The 16,228-nt window shown below is 65.4% G+C and overlaps 2 protein-coding genes across 2 annotated transcripts in view; both read left to right on the forward strand.

Moving 5' to 3' along the window:
• Nucleotides 1-293: 293 nt before the first annotated feature.
• On the forward strand, nucleotides 294-14,101 carry RASAL3 (RAS protein activator like 3; the record flags this gene model as incomplete). Its single annotated transcript, XM_082496588.1, has 18 exons — nucleotides 294-708; nucleotides 3,051-3,169; nucleotides 3,283-3,367; nucleotides 6,094-6,182; nucleotides 6,274-6,362; nucleotides 6,434-6,566; nucleotides 7,999-8,097; nucleotides 9,106-9,642; nucleotides 10,122-10,266; nucleotides 10,516-10,660; nucleotides 11,168-11,404; nucleotides 11,868-12,069; nucleotides 12,212-12,321; nucleotides 12,881-13,193; nucleotides 13,276-13,398; nucleotides 13,485-13,684; nucleotides 13,801-13,876; nucleotides 13,952-14,101. The coding sequence occupies 18 exons, from the start codon at nucleotides 294-296 to the stop codon at nucleotides 14,099-14,101; spliced, it is 3,267 nt and encodes a 1,088-aa protein (XP_082352714.1).
• A 1,283-nt stretch (nucleotides 14,102-15,384) lies between these two features.
• Nucleotides 15,385-16,228, forward strand: part of WIZ (WIZ zinc finger) — a gene marked incomplete at both ends in the record, with an annotated part of 42,727 nt that continues 41,883 nt past the window's right edge. Inside the window, one exon of the mRNA XM_082496711.1 lies at nucleotides 15,385-15,758. Within this exon, the coding sequence (XP_082352837.1) occupies nucleotides 15,385-15,758 (374 nt within the window). The remainder of the gene's footprint in view (nucleotides 15,759-16,228) is intronic.

Consider the following 16,228-nt stretch of genomic DNA (forward strand, 5'->3'; position numbering starts at 1 on the left):
GGCACCCAGATAAGGGGTTCCTGGGTGGGGGCACCCAGATAGAGGCCCCCACATAAGGACACCACCCATCTAGGGGCACCTTGATGGGGGTGCACCAGCTGAGGGCACCCAAATCAGGGTGTTGGGATAGGGGTGCCCCGCATGGGGGCGCCCCGATGGAGGTTCTTGGATGGGACACCCAAATATGGGTGACCGGGTGGGGTTGTGCCCAGATAAGGGTGCCCTGTCCACCACCCCACCACCCCGCTCTCCATGGCGCCCCCTGGACACCGCGGTTCTCCCCGATCCCCCAGATGGAGGTGGAGAAACCCCCGCTGGGACCTGAACCACCAACTCTACTGAAGACCTACAAATGGCGAACGGCAGCACCCATGGGTGACCGGGAACACGAGAAGGGCACCGGGTCCCCCGGCAGCCGGCGCTGGACACGGTTGCAGGGATGGAAACGTTCCTACAGCCAACCCGAGTCTGAAGGTCCCAATGACGGGGCCGGGAAGGTCACCTCCACCTTGGGGGCACCCAAGGCCAGCACCCGTCGGTCCCTCTTCCAACGGGCTTTTTCGGCCCCTTCCAAGGGGACCAAGGAGCCACGGGGACCCGAGGGTGGCAAGGCCACCCTGCAGAAGTACCTGCGCTCCATGTCCAAGAGGAAGGGTCACACGGAGAGCGGTGCCAGGGGCGAGCAGGTGGTCCATGATGCTATTCCAGGTATGGAGGAGATGGGGAGGGTGGGGGTCAGGGTGCTGGTGGTGGGTGGTGGTGATGGGAGGGGGGTAGTGGGGGGGGGGGGGGTGGTGGGTCAGGGGGTGGTTTGTGGTGGGTGGTGATGATGGGTGATGGATTAGGGGTGATGAGTGATGGTGATGGGTGATGGATTAGGGGTGATGAGTGATGATGATGGGTGATGGGTGCTGGATTAGGGGTGGTGGGTGATGATGATGGGTGATGGGTGATGGATTGGGGTGGTGGGTGGTGATGATGGGTGATGGATTAGGGGTGATGGGTGATGGTGATGGGTGCTGGATTAGGGGTGATGGATGATGATGATGGGTGATGGGTGATGGATTAGGGGTGATGGGTGATGATGATGGGTGATGGGTGATGGATTAGGAGTGGTGGGTGATGATGATGGGTGATGGGTGCTGGATTAGGGGTGGTGGGTGATGATGATGGGTGATGGGTGATGGATTAGGGGTGATGGGTGATGATGATGGGTGATGGGTGATGGATTAGGAGTGGTGGGTGATGATGATGGGTGATGGGTGCTGGATTAGGGGTGATGGGTGATGATGATGGGTGATGGATGAGGGATGATGGGTGGTGGGTGAAGATGGTGGGTAATGGATAATGGGTGATGGATTGAGCGGTGATGGGTGATGGATGATGGGTAATGAGTTGGGGAGTGGTGAATGGTGGGTGATAATGATGGGTGATGGGTGGGGCATGACGATGATAGGTGGTGGGTGATGATGATGATGGGTGATGGGTTGGGGGTGATGGATGATGGGTTGGGGGCTGATGGGTGGGGGGCAATGGCAACGGGTGATGATCTGGGATGCAATGGGTGATGGGCGGTGGGTTGGGCGCAATGGGTAGTGGGTGGTGGTGATGGGTGACGGCTTTGGGGGCGATGGGTGGCGATGGGTGATGGTGACCACCGGGGTCTTGGAGGCTGTGGGTGATGGTGGGGGACATAGAAGGGTGCAGGATGCGGCCAGCTTTTGCTGGTGTTTGGGACCTCCTGCCCACAGGTCCCCTCCAGGGTTGAGGGTGGGGGCACCCATGGGTGCGGGATGGCTGGGTCCCACCTGGCCCCAGGGCCCGCTCCCTCCCGGTCCCCGTGCGTGCCTGGCACGGACCTCGGTGACGGCACGTGGAGCCGTGCCAGCACCCACGGCACCTGCATCTGGCCAAACCGGCTTGGCTCCGGCAGGGCCACCCACGGTGACAGCAGGGCCCGGGGACAGGGCAGCCACCCGGCTTTGTCCCCACCATGGCATGGCCATGGCCGAGTGTGGCACGGCGTTGCCATAGTGCTGGTGGCACAACCACACATCCCCCAGCATTGCCACCCCAATAGTTGCATGGCTGTGGCCATATGTCCCCTGGCGCCACCACACCCGTGGTGGCATCTCCATGGCCACGTGGCCCTCAGCATCACTGCACCCGGGGTGACATCTCCATGGCCATGTGGCCTTCAGCATCACCACACTCATGGTGGCATCTCCATGGCCACATGTCCCTCAGCATCGTGTACCCATGGTGGCATCTCCACGGCCACATGTCCCTCAGCATCACTGCACCCATGGTGACATCTCCACAGCCACGTAACCCTCAGCATCACCACACTCATGGTGGCATCTCCATGGCCACATGTCCCTCAGCATCACCACACTCATGGTGGCATCTCCATGGCCACATGTCCCTCAGCATCATGCACCCATGGTGGCACGGCCATGGCCATATGTCCCCTGGCATCACCACACTCATGGTGGCGTCTCCACAGCCACGTATCCCTCAGCATCACCACACTCATGGTGGCATCTCCATGGCCACATGTCCCTCAGCATCTTGTACCTGTGGTGGCACCTCCATGGCCACGTGGCCCTCAGCATCACCACACTCATGGTGGCATCTCCATGGCCACATGTCCCTCAGCATCGTGTACCCATGGTGGCATCTCCACGGCCACATGTCCCTCAGCATCACCACACTCATGGTGACATCTCCACGGCCACATGTCCCTCAGCATCACCACACTCATGGTGGCATCTCCATGGCCACATGTCCCTCAGCATCGTGTACCTGTGGTGGCACCTCCATGGCCACGTGGCCCTCAGCATCACTGCACCCATGGTGGCACGGCCATGGCCATATGTCCCCTGGCCCCCTCACCCCAACCATACCTTGGCCATGGCCCCATGTCTATCGTCACACCTACAGTGGCACGGCCGCCGCCACGTGTCCCCCGGCGCTGCCACGCTGCCCATGGGTGACGGGGGCACGGTGAGCACCCAGTCTCCCCCTGACCCCCTGCTCTGCCCCCCCAGTGAGCGCCCACGGGACGTCGTCGATCCCGCTGGCTCCGGCGCCCGATGCTCTGGTGTGGGACGTCTCCAACTTCTCCTTGGTGGACGGACATCTGGTCCTGGTGGGCAGAGACGAGGAGGTGAGGACACGGGGACGAGAGGGCACCCGGGGCCTTGTGCCGGGGTCCCTCGGGTGCCGGGGTACACCGATGGGTGCTGGGGACGGCGGCGCCTGACCCCACTGTGTCACCAGGTTTCGGGCAGGAGCCGGAACCGGACGGGGAGCTCCATCTCCGACAACGCCAACCTGCATCCGACGGGCGGCAGGAGGGACCCCGGTGAGCGCGCTCGCGCCACGTCGGCACACGCCGATGCCGCGGGGCGTTGGCACGTGCCGGCGTGTGCAGGTGCAGTGCAGCTCCCGTGCACGGAGCTCCTGGGGCCGCGTCGCCGTGCCGTGTAGCGTGTGGCCGTGTGTCGCACGCCGGGCGCTGTGCCGTGCCTCGTGGCCGTGCCCTACGCCATGCGCCGAGCATTCTGCACCGGCCGCCCTGTGCCGCGCAGCGTGCCGGGCCCCACGTGGTCGTGCCCCGTGCTCTCTGCCGTATGCCGCGGCCATTCCCTGTGCCGTGCGACCGTGCACCATGCACCGTGCCGTGCGTCGTGCGCCACGGCCATACCGTGTGCCGTGCACCGGATGACCGTGCACCGGATGACCGTGCACCCTATGACCATGCACCGTGCACCGTGCCCTGTGCCGTGCACCATATGACCGTGCAACACGCACTGTGCCGTGCGCTGTGCACCACGGCCATGATTTGTGCTGTGCACCGTATGACTGTGCACCGTATGACTGTGCACCGAACACCGTATGACCATGCACCGTGCACCATATGACCGTGCATTGTGCACCGTGCCCTGTGCCGTGCACCCTATGACCATGCACCATGCCATGCGCCGTGCACCATGGCCATGATTTGTGCCATACACCGTATGACCGTGCGCCGTGCACCGTATGACCGTGCATTGTGCACCGTGCCCTGTGCCGTGCACCCTATGACCATGCACCATGCCATGCGCTGTGCACCACGGCCATGATTTGTGCCGTACACCGTATGACCGTGCGCCGTACACCATATGACCATGCACCGTGCACCGTGCCCTGTGCCGTGCACCATATGACCGTGCACCATGCACCGTGCCGTGCGTCATGCGCCATGGCCATACCTTGTGCCGTGCACCGTATGACCGTGCACCGTATGACCGTGCACCCTATGACCATGCACCGTGCACCGTGCCCTGTGCCGTGCACCGTATGACCGTGCACCATATGACCATGCACCGTGCACCGTGCCCTGTGCCGTGCACCGTATGACCGTGCAACACACACTGTGCCATGCGCCGTGCACCATGGCCATAATTTGTGCCATGCACCATATGACCATGCACTTTGCCCCACGCCATGCACCATGCGTCATGCCATGCCCCATGCCACGCACCACCCCGTGCAGCAGACCATGCCGAGCTCTGTGCCATGCGCCACGCTGTGCCCCACGCCTTGAACCACACCATGCCATGCCCTATGTGTCATGCCATGCCCCACGCCATGCCCCACACCATGCCTCGTGCCGCATGCTGTGCCCTGTGCCATGTGCCACGCTGTGCCCCACGCCTTGAACCATGCACCGTGCATCATGCCATGCCCCATGCCCCACGCCATGCCCCATGCCATGCCCCGTGCCATGCCTTGAACCACGCCATGCCATGCCCCGTGCCCCACGCCGTGCCCCGTGCCATGCGCCACGCTGTGCCCCACGCCTTGAACCACACCATGCCATGCCCCATGTGTCACGCCATGCCCCACACCATGCCCCACACCATGCCTCGTGCCGCACGCTGTGCCCCGTGCCATGCGCCACGCTGTGCCCCACGCCTTGAACCACACCATGCCATGCCCCATGTGTCACGCCATGCCCCACACCATGCCCCACACCATGCCTCGTGCCGCATGCTGTGCCCTGTGCCATGTGCCACACTGTGCCCCACGCCTTGAACCATGCACCCTGCATCATGCCATGCCCCATGCCCCACGCCATGCCCCATGCCATGCCCCGTGCCATGCCTTGAACCACGCCATGCCATGCACCGTGCCCCACGCCGTGCCCCGTGCAATGCGCCACGCTGTGCCCCACGCCTTGAACCACACCATGCCATGCCCCACACCATGCCCCACGCCATGCCCCGTGCCCCATGCCGTGCCCCGTGCCATGCGCCACGCTGTGCCCCACGCCTTGAACCACACCATGCCATGCACCCTGCATCATGCCATGCCCCACGCCATGCCCCACACCGTGCCCCGTGCCATGCCTTGAACCACGCCATGCGCACGCACTGTGCCCCACGCCATGCACCGTGCGCCACGCCGTGCCCCGTGCCATGCGCCACGCTGTGTGCCATGCCTCGAACCACACCATGCCGTGTACCCGCCATGCACCGTGCATCACGCCGTGCCCCGTGCCATGCCCCATGCCGTGCCGCACACCGAGCCGGGCGCCTGGAGGAAGCGCTGGGTGCAAGGTTGCTTCGTACCGTCACCGCTTCCTCCGCGCTGCTGCGTTTGCTGATCCCAGCGATAAACGCTTTCGGCTTCCTCCCCGCGCCCCTCTCGCCGGCGCGGGCAGACGGCATCGCCGCCGGCCATGGGGCCCCACCGCTGGCTGCTCTGCGCCGCCCAGGGAGGTGAGTTACCCGCCTGGCACCGGGACCGTCACCCCGACACGGGGGAGCCTCCCGCTTGGGAGCTCGGCATCGCGGCACGGGTGCGATTTCAGCACCCAAAATTTCCGGCACCCAAAGCGCGGTTGCACCTACGGGTACGGCGAGGTGCCGGCGGGATTTGGCAGCCAGAACCTGCGTCTCTCCTCCAGTTTTGGTTGATGTTTCCCAGGGGAGGGTGGAGTGGAGGTTATGGGTGTATCCTGCCCCCTTCCTAAACCCCGGCACGGTGTTGGGGGGCTCGGGGTGCCGGTAAAGGTGGGTGTCCTGATGTTGGGTGTCCCTCCAGAGCCGACTGCGGATGAGAGATGCACCCGCGGTGCCGGGAGAAGCACCGAGAGCGAGACCTCCCCCACCTCCCAGTTCAGTAATGTCAAGGTGGGGACCCCCCGACCCACCCCCCCCACCCCATAAGGCGCTCAGACCCACCCATGGGTGACACAGCAGCCGTCCCCTTACCCCCATCCAGGGATTGTTATGGAAAAGGCTCCGGGAGCGGAAAGGTCGTGGCGTACCCAAAGCCGAGACGCCGGCGGTGACGGCGCTCGAGGGCGAGAGGTACGGCACGGTGGAGGGTGGGGGGTGTGGGTGCTGGTGAGGGTGCCCCGGTGACGGTCCTGTCCCTGTAGGGTCCCCAGCCGCAGCGGTTCACGGGAGTCGCTGTTGCCACCCCCCAGCGCGGCCGAGCTGGACCTCACCGGGGACAATGTCATCGTCCGGCCCGTGCACGGCAGCATCGTGGGCGAGAAGTTTTGCTTTCAGGTAATGGGCCTGGATGGGTGCTCAGGGTGTCCTGGAGAGGCACCCAGGGCACCCAAGACACCCTGCAGGGGCAGCCCGGGCAAGCTGGAGGAGATCCCAGGGCACCCAGAACACCTTGGATGGACACCCAGGGCACCCATGGCACCCTGGAGGGGCACCCAAGACACCTTGGATGGCCACCTAGGGCACCCATGGCACCCTGAAGGGGCACCCAGGGCACCCAGAACACCTTGGATGGACACCCAGGGCACCCATGGCACCCTGAAGGGGCACCCAAGACACCTTGGATGGCCACCTAGGGCACCCATGGCACCCTGAAGGGGCACCCAGGGCATGCAGGACACCTTGGATGGCCACCCAGGGCACCCATGGCACCCTGAAGGGGCACCCAGGGCAGCCAAGACACCTTGGATGGCCACCTAGGGCGCACATGGCACCCTGAAGGGGCACCCAGGGCACCCAAGACACCTTGGATGGCCACCTAGGTCACCCATGGCACCCTGAAGGGGCACCCAAGACACCTTGGATGGCCACCTAGGGCACCCATGACACCCTGAAGGGGCACCCAGGGCACCCAAGACACCTTGGATGGCCACAAAGGGCACCCATGGCACCCTGAAAGGGCACCCAGGGCACCCAAGACACCTTGGATGGCCACAAAGGGGGCACATGGCACCCTGCAGAGGCACCCAGGGAAGCTGGAGGAGAACCCAGGGAACCCATGGCACCCTGGAGGGGCACCCAGGGCACCCAGGGCACCCCAGGCTACCTGAAGGGGCACCCAGGGCATGCAGGACACCTTGGATGGCCACCCAGGGCACCCATGGCACCCTGGAGGGGCACCCAGGGCAAGCTGGAGGGGAACACAGGGCACCCAAGACACCTTGGATGGCCACCCAGGGCACCCAGGCCACCCATGGCACCCTGAAGGGGCACCCAGGGCAAGCTGGAGGGGAACACAGGGCACCCAAGACACCTTGGATGGCCACCCAGGGCACCCAGGCCACCCATGGCACCCTGGAGGAGCACCCCAGGGAAGCTGGAGGAGAACTCAGGGCACCCATGGCACCCCGGAGGGTGACCCAGGCCACCCCAGGGCACCCCTGGAGAGGCACCCCGAGCACCTTGCAGGGGCACCCTAGACAAAGTGGAGGGTCACCCAGGCTGACCAAGGCACCCATGACACCCTGGAGGGGCACCCACAGCACCCCCATCATCCCGGAGAGGCACCCATGGCACCCCGGGCACCCCGCAAAGGCACCCAGCGCACCCTGCAGCCCCCAGGGTAACCCCGCTGAGCACCCAGAGTCCCCCAAAAGGACACCCCCTTAACCGTGGCCACCCAAAGCCCACAGCGCAGCCCCCCCCAGCACCCTAGGGTGCCCCTCCACACACACCCCCGCCCCCCCCAAGACACCCTCCCTGCACCCAGATCATCACGGGCGAGGGCAGCCGGTCCTTTGGGTGCACGTCCCTGGCCGAACGCGACCGCTGGATCGAGAACCTGCGCCGGACCGTGCAGCCCAACAAGGTGGGACAGCGGGGACACCCATGGGGCACCCATGGGACACCCCCGGGACACCCCCAGGGGACGGGGACCCCACAGCACCCTGAGCAGGAGGGGCCACCCGCTGCCCTCCTCTCTCCCCAGCGGGCAGGATGAGGCCCGGGTGGGGAAACTGAGGCACGGACACCCCTCCACCCCCCCAGCCCTGTGTCCCCTTGCGTCCTGTTGTCCCCCAAAGGGATTGGTTGCCCCCCCCACCCCCCCCACGTCCCCTCCCGTCCCCTGGGGACTTGGTTGTCCCCTCCTGTCCCCCTCCCGTCCCACAGGGGGTTTGGCTGTCACCCGTGTCCCCCCGAGGATTTGGTTGTCAACCCATGTCCCCGCGTCCCCTCCTGTCCTCCCTGTCCCCCGTGTCCTCTCCAGTCCTCCACGTCCCATCATGTCCCCGCGTCCCTCTACAGAATCCCTGTCCCCTCCTTTTCCTCCATGCCACCTCCTGCCCCCAGCGTCCCCTCCCATCCCCAATGCCCCTTCCTGTCCCCAGTGTCCTGCCCTGTCCCCTGTGTCCCCTCCTGTCCCTGTGTCCCCTCCCAGTCCCCCACGTCCCCTCCTGTCCCCCATGTCCCCTCTTGTCCCCCTCCTGTCTCTGAGTCCCTCCACTGAACCCCGTGTCCCCTCCCAGTCCCCCATGTCCCCTCTCATTCCCTCATGTCCCCTCCAGTCCCCTCCTGTCCCCAGAATCCTGTTTCGTCCCCCGTGTCTCCTCCCATCCCCCATGTCCCCTCTTGTCCCTCCACGTTCCCTCCTGTCCCCATTCCCACCCTGTCCCCCATGTCCTCTACTGCCCCTGTATGTCCCCTCCATCCCCACGTGTCCCCCCTCACCCCCCATGTCCCCATCCCCATCCATCCCCATGGCCACCACCAGAATTCCCTCTCCCCCCCTAAAACCCTCTTCAGATTCACCCACCCCCCCACCCCCCATGTCCCCCTTATCCCCTTGACCCCCCACCCACGTCCCCCACCCCCACAGGACAACTGCGAGCGGCTGGAGCTGGCGCTGAACCTGTGGGTGTACGAAGCGCGGGACCTGCCACCTCGGCGCCGTCTCCGTTGTCACCTCCACCTGGATGGCACCCTCTTCGCCCGGACCACCGCCAAGGTGGCCGGTCCCGACGGCGAGCTCTTTTGGGGTGAATTCTTCCAGTTGGCCGCCCTACCACCCGCCTGTGCCCTCACGCTCGCCCTTTGCCGTGATGACCACCCCGGTCAACCGGTGGCATCCATCACCATCCCCTTAACGGAGTTGGCGGCCACCCGGCAGCCCTTGGAGCGCTGGTACCCGCTGAGCGGTCCTGGGGGAGGCGAGCGGGTGCCGTCGGTGAGGGTACGTGGGCGCTACCGGGAGGTGCGGGTGCTGCCCATCGTGCGCTACAAGGAGTTGGCTGAGTTCATCACCTTCCACTACCGGGAGCTGTGCGCCCGTTTGGAGCCCACCATCGCTGTCCGGCACAAGGAGGAGTTGGCCGGCGTCCTGGTCCGAGTCTTGCAGAGCACCGGGAAGGCCAAGGTGGAGCGGGTGCTGACCATGGGGGATGTGGGGAGGGTGGGTGAGGGCAAGATGGGTGCAGCCTGGGGTGCTGTGGGCATGGCGGTTAGGGTGGGATGGACATCGTGGGTTAGGGGTGCCAGGAGATGTGGGGTGGGGTGGGATGGGATGAGGTGGATGAGTTGGGTTGGGGTGGGGTGGGTTAGGTAGGATGGGATGGGATGGGATGGGATGGGATGGGATGGGATGGGATGGGATGGGATGGGATGGATGGGATGGGATGGGATGGGATGGGATGGGATGGGATGGGATGGGATGGGATGGGATGGGATGGGATGGGATGGGATGGGATGGAGTGGATAGGTTGGGATGGGATTGATGGGAAGGGAAATGCAAGTCAGGGGAGGGCCAGGAGATCCTGGCACTTCCCAGGGTGGGTTGATCAACTCAGTTTGGGACCATGGGCGCCCACTGAGCCCTTCAACACGTCCACCCGACAGTCCTTCCTCATCGACCTCGGTGTGGCCGAGCTGGACCGTTTCGATGACCGTGAAGCACTGATCTTCCGTGAGAACACGCTGGCCACCAAGGCCATCGACGAGTACATGAAACTGGTGGGGGCCAAGTACCTCCAGGACACGCTGGGTACGGATGAACGTTACAGGTCTCTGTGGGACATTACGGGGTGTGTTCGGGGTGCAGGACACCCTGGGCATGACATTACAGGGTGGTCGAGGTTGTTATGGGGCGCTATGTGGTGTTATGGGGTGCAGAGCACGGGCAGACCGTTACGGGGCTGTAGGACACCCCCAGGACATCCACGGCGATATGGTGGAGGCTTGTCACAGCCATGGTGGTGGTTGGTCCCCTTATGGCTTGTCCCTCGGTGTCCAGGTGAGGCCGTGGCCCAGCTCTGCACCTCGGATGATAGTTGCGAGGTCGATCCCAGCAAATGTGCTGGCCTTGACCTTTCCGACAACCAGAACAACCTGCGGCAGGTCTGCGAGGAGACCTTCCAGCGCATCGCTACGTCCTGCGAGTGAGGGACAACCCCTGCGCGGGCACAGGGTTGGGCATGGGGTTGGCCATGGGGGTGGGCACCTGCCCAGGGATGGGCTTGGAGAGGCACGGGGTGGACACCAGCACCACGAAGACCTGGGGAGAGCCTTGGAGATGGATGGGCTCGGGGACAGGAATGGGAATGGGCAGGAGGACAGGCACTGGCACCAGGATGGACGTGGGGATGGCTTTGGGAAGTGACACCACCCCCTGGGATGGGCATGGGGATGGGCACCAGGAAGGACCTGGGGACAATCTTGGGGACAGACCTAGAGGACAGGGGTGGGCACCACCCCCTGGGATGGACATGGGGATGGGCACCAGGAAGGACCTGAGGACAACCCTGGGGACAAGCATTGGGGACCATTATGGTGACAAGCATTGTGGTGGGTACCGTGTCCCACAGCACATCATGGTGGCACACGGTGGGGGAAGGTCCAGGACCACCCACCTGCCCCAGCACCCATCAGGGTGTCTCTCCCCACAGCGCCTTCCCGGCAGAGCTGGGCGAGATCTTTGCCGCCTGGCAGGAGGAGTGCGCGGCGCGGGGCAAGACGCCCATCGGGCAACGCCTGGTCTCGGCCTCCCTCTTCCTGCGGTTCCTCTGCCCCGCCATCATGTCCCCCAGCCTCTTCGGCCTCGTCCAGGAGTACCCGAGCGAGGCCACCGCCCGTACCCTCACCCTCGTGGCCAAGGTCATCCAGAACCTGGCCAACTTCACCACGTACGTCATGGCAGGGCACAGCACTGGTACCGGTGGGGAGGGACATCCCTGTAGGGAAGCCACTGGGCAGCGGACACATCTCCTACGCGTTGTGTGGCACGTGCTGTGGACAGTCATGGGGCAGTAGGGTTGTCCCCAACATACCATGGAGTAGCAGGGACATCTCCTACAAGCCATGAACCAGCCACGGGGCAGCAAAGAACACCTCCACTCCATGTATGGAGTTATATGTCCCAGCAGCAGAGCCTCCCGTGTCCCCTGTGGTGGCCTGACCAATGGGTGGCTTGGTCCAAGAACATGGCACTGTCCCCACCCATGTCCTGTCTGGTAGACAGGGTGGTGACGTGGTGCAGGGACGTTGCAGTGACTTGGGTCATGATCCTGGAGGTGGCCTGGCCTCTGGCCATGGTGGTGACCCAGGCCATCACCTGGCCTCCAGGTAACTAGACATCATGGTCCCCAGGTTTGGCGAGAAGGAGGCCTACATGGGCTTCATGAATGAGTTCTTGGAGCACAACTGGAGCACCATGAGAGACTTCCTGCAGAGTGTGGCCAACCCTGAGAGCAGCGTCCACATGGCCACCTACGACGGCTATGTGGACCTGGCTCTGGAGCTCGCCACTCTCCACCTCCTGCTCTGTGACATCTTCTCCAGCCTGGACCAGGTGCCACCACTCATTTGTCCCCGAGGGCAGCTGGCAAGATTGGCCACTTCCTTCTCCCCACACACAGAGCTGGTGTCTACTGCCCCATGGATGGCACAAAGCCACCCATTGTCCCCATAATGTCCTTGTCTCGTCCTGGCAGGCCACGCAGGCGGAGCTGGAACCCCTGCCCACCATCCTCACCGCCATCAGGGAGGGGACCCCTGTCCCCGTCTCTGTCCAGCTCAGCTCCACCACGGAGCGAAGGTACCGGTGGGTGGACAGGAACACACATGGGACCGGTGGACATGGGGGGCCAGCAGGAGCTTTGGTAGAGGGGCGACACTAGGATGAGTTTGGGGTGGTTCTGGTCCTGGCTGGGTTCAGGTGACGGTTCTGGTCTTGGTTGGGTCTAGGCTGACTCTGGTCCAGAATGGGCTTGGAGTCACTGGTCCCAACTGGGTTCAGGGGGTGGTTTTGGTCCCAGATGGGTCCAGCAGGTGGTTGTGGTTCAGGTAGGGAATGGTTCTGGTCCAAGTTCAGGGGATTGTTCCAGTCTGGACTGGATTTGGTGGATAATTCTGGTCCCGGAGATGGTTTTGGTCCCGGATGGATTTAGTGGGTGTTTCTGGTCCTGGCCAGGTTCAGGGAGGTTCTGGCCCTGGCTGGGTTTTGGATGACTTTGGTTCTTGCTGGTTTTGGGGTGCTTCAGGTCCAGGCTGGGGTCAGGAGAGGGGTCCGATCCCAACTGGGTTTGGGGTGGTTCTGGTCCCTCCTGGATCCAGCACCATCCCAGTAGTTAGCCGTGCCAACGCCCCGTCTCCCCTCGCAGCCCGGCAGAGAGCTTCAAACCAGGCTTCGTGCCACCACGGGACCTGAGCAAGCACAGCCCCCTCATCAAGAGCCAGTCCCTCATCAGCATCCGCCGCGTCCGGGGTCGGGAGGACGGGCCAGAACCGGAGGCAGCACCGGCACCGGTACCATCACCGCCACCCAGCCGGGAACGCCGCAACGTGCAACGCACCCAGAGTGTGCCGGCGCAGAACAAAGCCGCCCGGCGCCTCCGCAAGCAGAGCAGCGCCGAGCACATGGCAGAGCCACCGGCCGAGGACAACCTGGGGTCCCTCGTCCCCCACGACGCCCCGGTAAGCCCCGGCAGCCGCCACACCACCCTTGTGTTGGGGGCGAGGAGAACGTCGGCGTTAACGGGTGCCACCGGTGCCGTAGGGTCGTGGGAAGATGCGCTCATCGACGTCGCTGCCGCGCAAATCGACGGTGCCGTGGCAGCGCTACGTGGAGGAGGCGGCGGCGGCACAGGGCGAGCTCTACGCCATCCGCCCGCTGGAGAAGGTAACCCCAGGGGCGAGCGGCAGCCAAACCCACCGGGGTGCTGCGCCGAGCGTTCCCCCTCCCACCCCGTCCTCATCCTCCTCCAGCACGGGCGGTTGATCGAGGCGCTGCGGAAGGAGGTGGCGGAGAACCGGGAGAAGTTACGGCTGGCAGAGGCGCGGGCAAGCGAGACGGAGGTCCAACAGCGCGGGCTGCGGCAGGAGCAGGGGCAGCACCGCGAGCAGCTCGAGCGTCTCCAGCAGCTGCTGGAGGAGGCGAACGCCCGCGCGGCCAATTTGGGTGCCAGGTAGGGATGGGCAGTGGGTCCTCCAAACCAGTGGGTGCCCCAAAACAGTGGGTCCCCCCACCACCGGGTGTCCCCACCACCGGGTCAGCGCCTCGGCTCGTTCCCAACCCAATTAGGTTGACGGCGGCTGAAGGCACCAGGAAGAAGGACCTGGAGAGGCTGAAGAGCAGTGAGGAGAAGAGCCGAGAGTTGGTAAGAGCTGGGACGTGGGTGCACCCCCGGGTGACAAGAGGGACCTGGGTGGGGACTGACGCTGTCCCCTCGCAGGAGAGACGGCTGTCGGCGCTGGAGAGGGAGCAGGCAGAGCTGCGGGGTGCCATCACCCAAGCCCTGGGCCACCCTGGGAGGACGGAACGCCGGATGGCGGCGCGGGGTTGGGACGAGAGTGGTGACGATGCTCAGGCCACCAGCGTGTAAGCGGCTGTCCCGATGTCCCCAACGTGTCCCCGCAGCCCAGTCACCCACCACCTCCTGTGTCTTTCCGACGGGTGTTTAATCCAGATCTCGCGGTGTGTCCCCTCCCCAGGCAATAAACAGTATTGGTGTCACCGTCACAAGGTGCCTGGCTGTGTCCTGCCACTGCTCGGGCCTCTGTCCCCAATCCCATCCTGTCCCCAGCAGCCTACGCCTGCCTGGGACATGCCCGGACCTGGGGCAGTGACAGGGATGTCAGGCACATGGGGACTCCTGGGGACATGAGGACCCTTTGGGACAGTGACGGGGATGGCAGGGCCATAGGGACACTTCGGGGACAACAGGGTCACGGGAACCCTTTGGGACAGGGCCATGGGGACACTGAGGGGATGGTAGGGCCATGGAGATACTTGGAGGACAAGAGGGACATGGGGACGCCTGGGGACTGGCCCATGGGGACCCTTCAGGGACCGCCAGGCAATGGGGACCCCTCAGGGCAGGGCCATGTGGACACTTTGGGGACCACCGGGCCATGGGGTCCCCTTTGGGGATCACAGGGTCATAGGAACCCCTGGGGACAGGGCCATGGGGACACTTTGGGGACCACCGGGCCATGGGGTCCCCTTTGGGGATCACAGGGTCATAGGAACCCCTGGGGACAGGGCCATGGGGACACTTTGGGGACAACAGAGCTGCGGGGATCCCTCAGGGCAGGGCCATGGGGACACTTTGGGGACCACCGGGCCATGGGGTCCCTTTGGGACAGGGCCATGGGGGCACTTAGGGGATGGCAGGGCCATGGAGATACTTTGGGGACAAGAGGGCCATGGGGACCCCTGGGGACAGGCCCATGGGGACCCTTCAGGGACCACCGGGCCATGGGGACACTTTGGGGACAACAGGGCCATAGGGATCCTTTGGAATAAGGCCATGGGGTCCCCTCGGGGCTGACAGGACCCCCGGGGTCCCCTCAGGGCCGCCCCTTCCCAGACCAGCCCGACCTTCCCCTTCCGCCCCCCCAAGATGGCGGCGCGGCGCCGCCGTCGCTGACCGATGACGCACAACTCTCGCGCCCCTCTCTCTCCCACCCCCCCCCGGAAGGTCGCCGCGCGCCGCCTCTCCCCTTTCCCTCCCTCTCTCCCGCCACTCCCAAGATGGCGGCGGCGCCGAGCCGTCGACGTCATCAGCAGCGCGCCGCGCTGCTGGCGGAGGGCGGCGGGCGGTGGTGGCGGCGCGCGGCGGCTCCGGCGGGGCGGGGGAGGGCGGCGGGGCCGGCGAGGCCCAACATGGCGGCGGCGGCGGCGGAGGTGGAGGCGGAGGCGGCGCCGCCGGGACCCCGTTCACCTCCCCTAAGATGTCGGCGGCGGCCCGGTCGCGCGCGGCGTGACGTAGTCAGGCCCCGCCGAAGGGAGGGGGGCGGGGGAGCGGTCGGAGCGACGCAGGAGGAGGCGGCGGCGGCGGCGGCGGCGGCGGCGGCGGCGGGACCGACCGGACCCCCGGGGGGGGATTTAAAGGGACCATGTCCCCGGCGCGGCGGTTGCTGTGGAGGCCGGAACCGGGCAGGAGGCGGCGGGGGCGGCGGTTGGAGCAGCGACGCCGCCGCTGAGGAGGAGAAGGAGGAGGAGGAGGAGGAACGGCCCGGCCCCGGGGGACCGGAGGGGTGAGTGCCCGGTGGTGAAGGGGACACACACACATACACACACACACAAAGCGGAGCCGTTACCGGAGGACCCGCGGCTGAGGTGGGGGGAGGTGACGCTGACAACACTTCCCCCCCCCTCCCCCTCATCCCCCCCAAACCGGCCCCGTCCGGGGTGCTGAAACGGGGGGGGGAGGGGGGACACGGGCGGCCGGGGGGGGGGGGGGGCACAGGGCCTGAGGTAACCGGGAAAGGGACACAGGGGTCTGGGGGGGGGGCATGGAGGGGAGGGGGGGGGTGTCTGTGGTGATTTGGGGGACTCAGGTGTCCGGGGGGGTGTGTGGTGAGGAGGGGACTCAGGTGTCTTGGGGGGGGGGGGGGGGGGCCTGGAGGGGAGGGGGGGGGTCTGTGGTGATTTGGGGTCTCAGATGTATGTGGGGGGGCTATAGGGAGTGAGGGGGGATCTGTGGTGATTTGGGGGACTCAGGTGT

The sequence above is a fragment of the Vanellus vanellus genome (assembly GCF_965231255.1).
Source record: "Vanellus vanellus genome assembly, chromosome: 30".
In the NCBI taxonomy this organism is placed as follows: Eukaryota; Metazoa; Chordata; class Aves; order Charadriiformes; family Charadriidae; genus Vanellus; species Vanellus vanellus.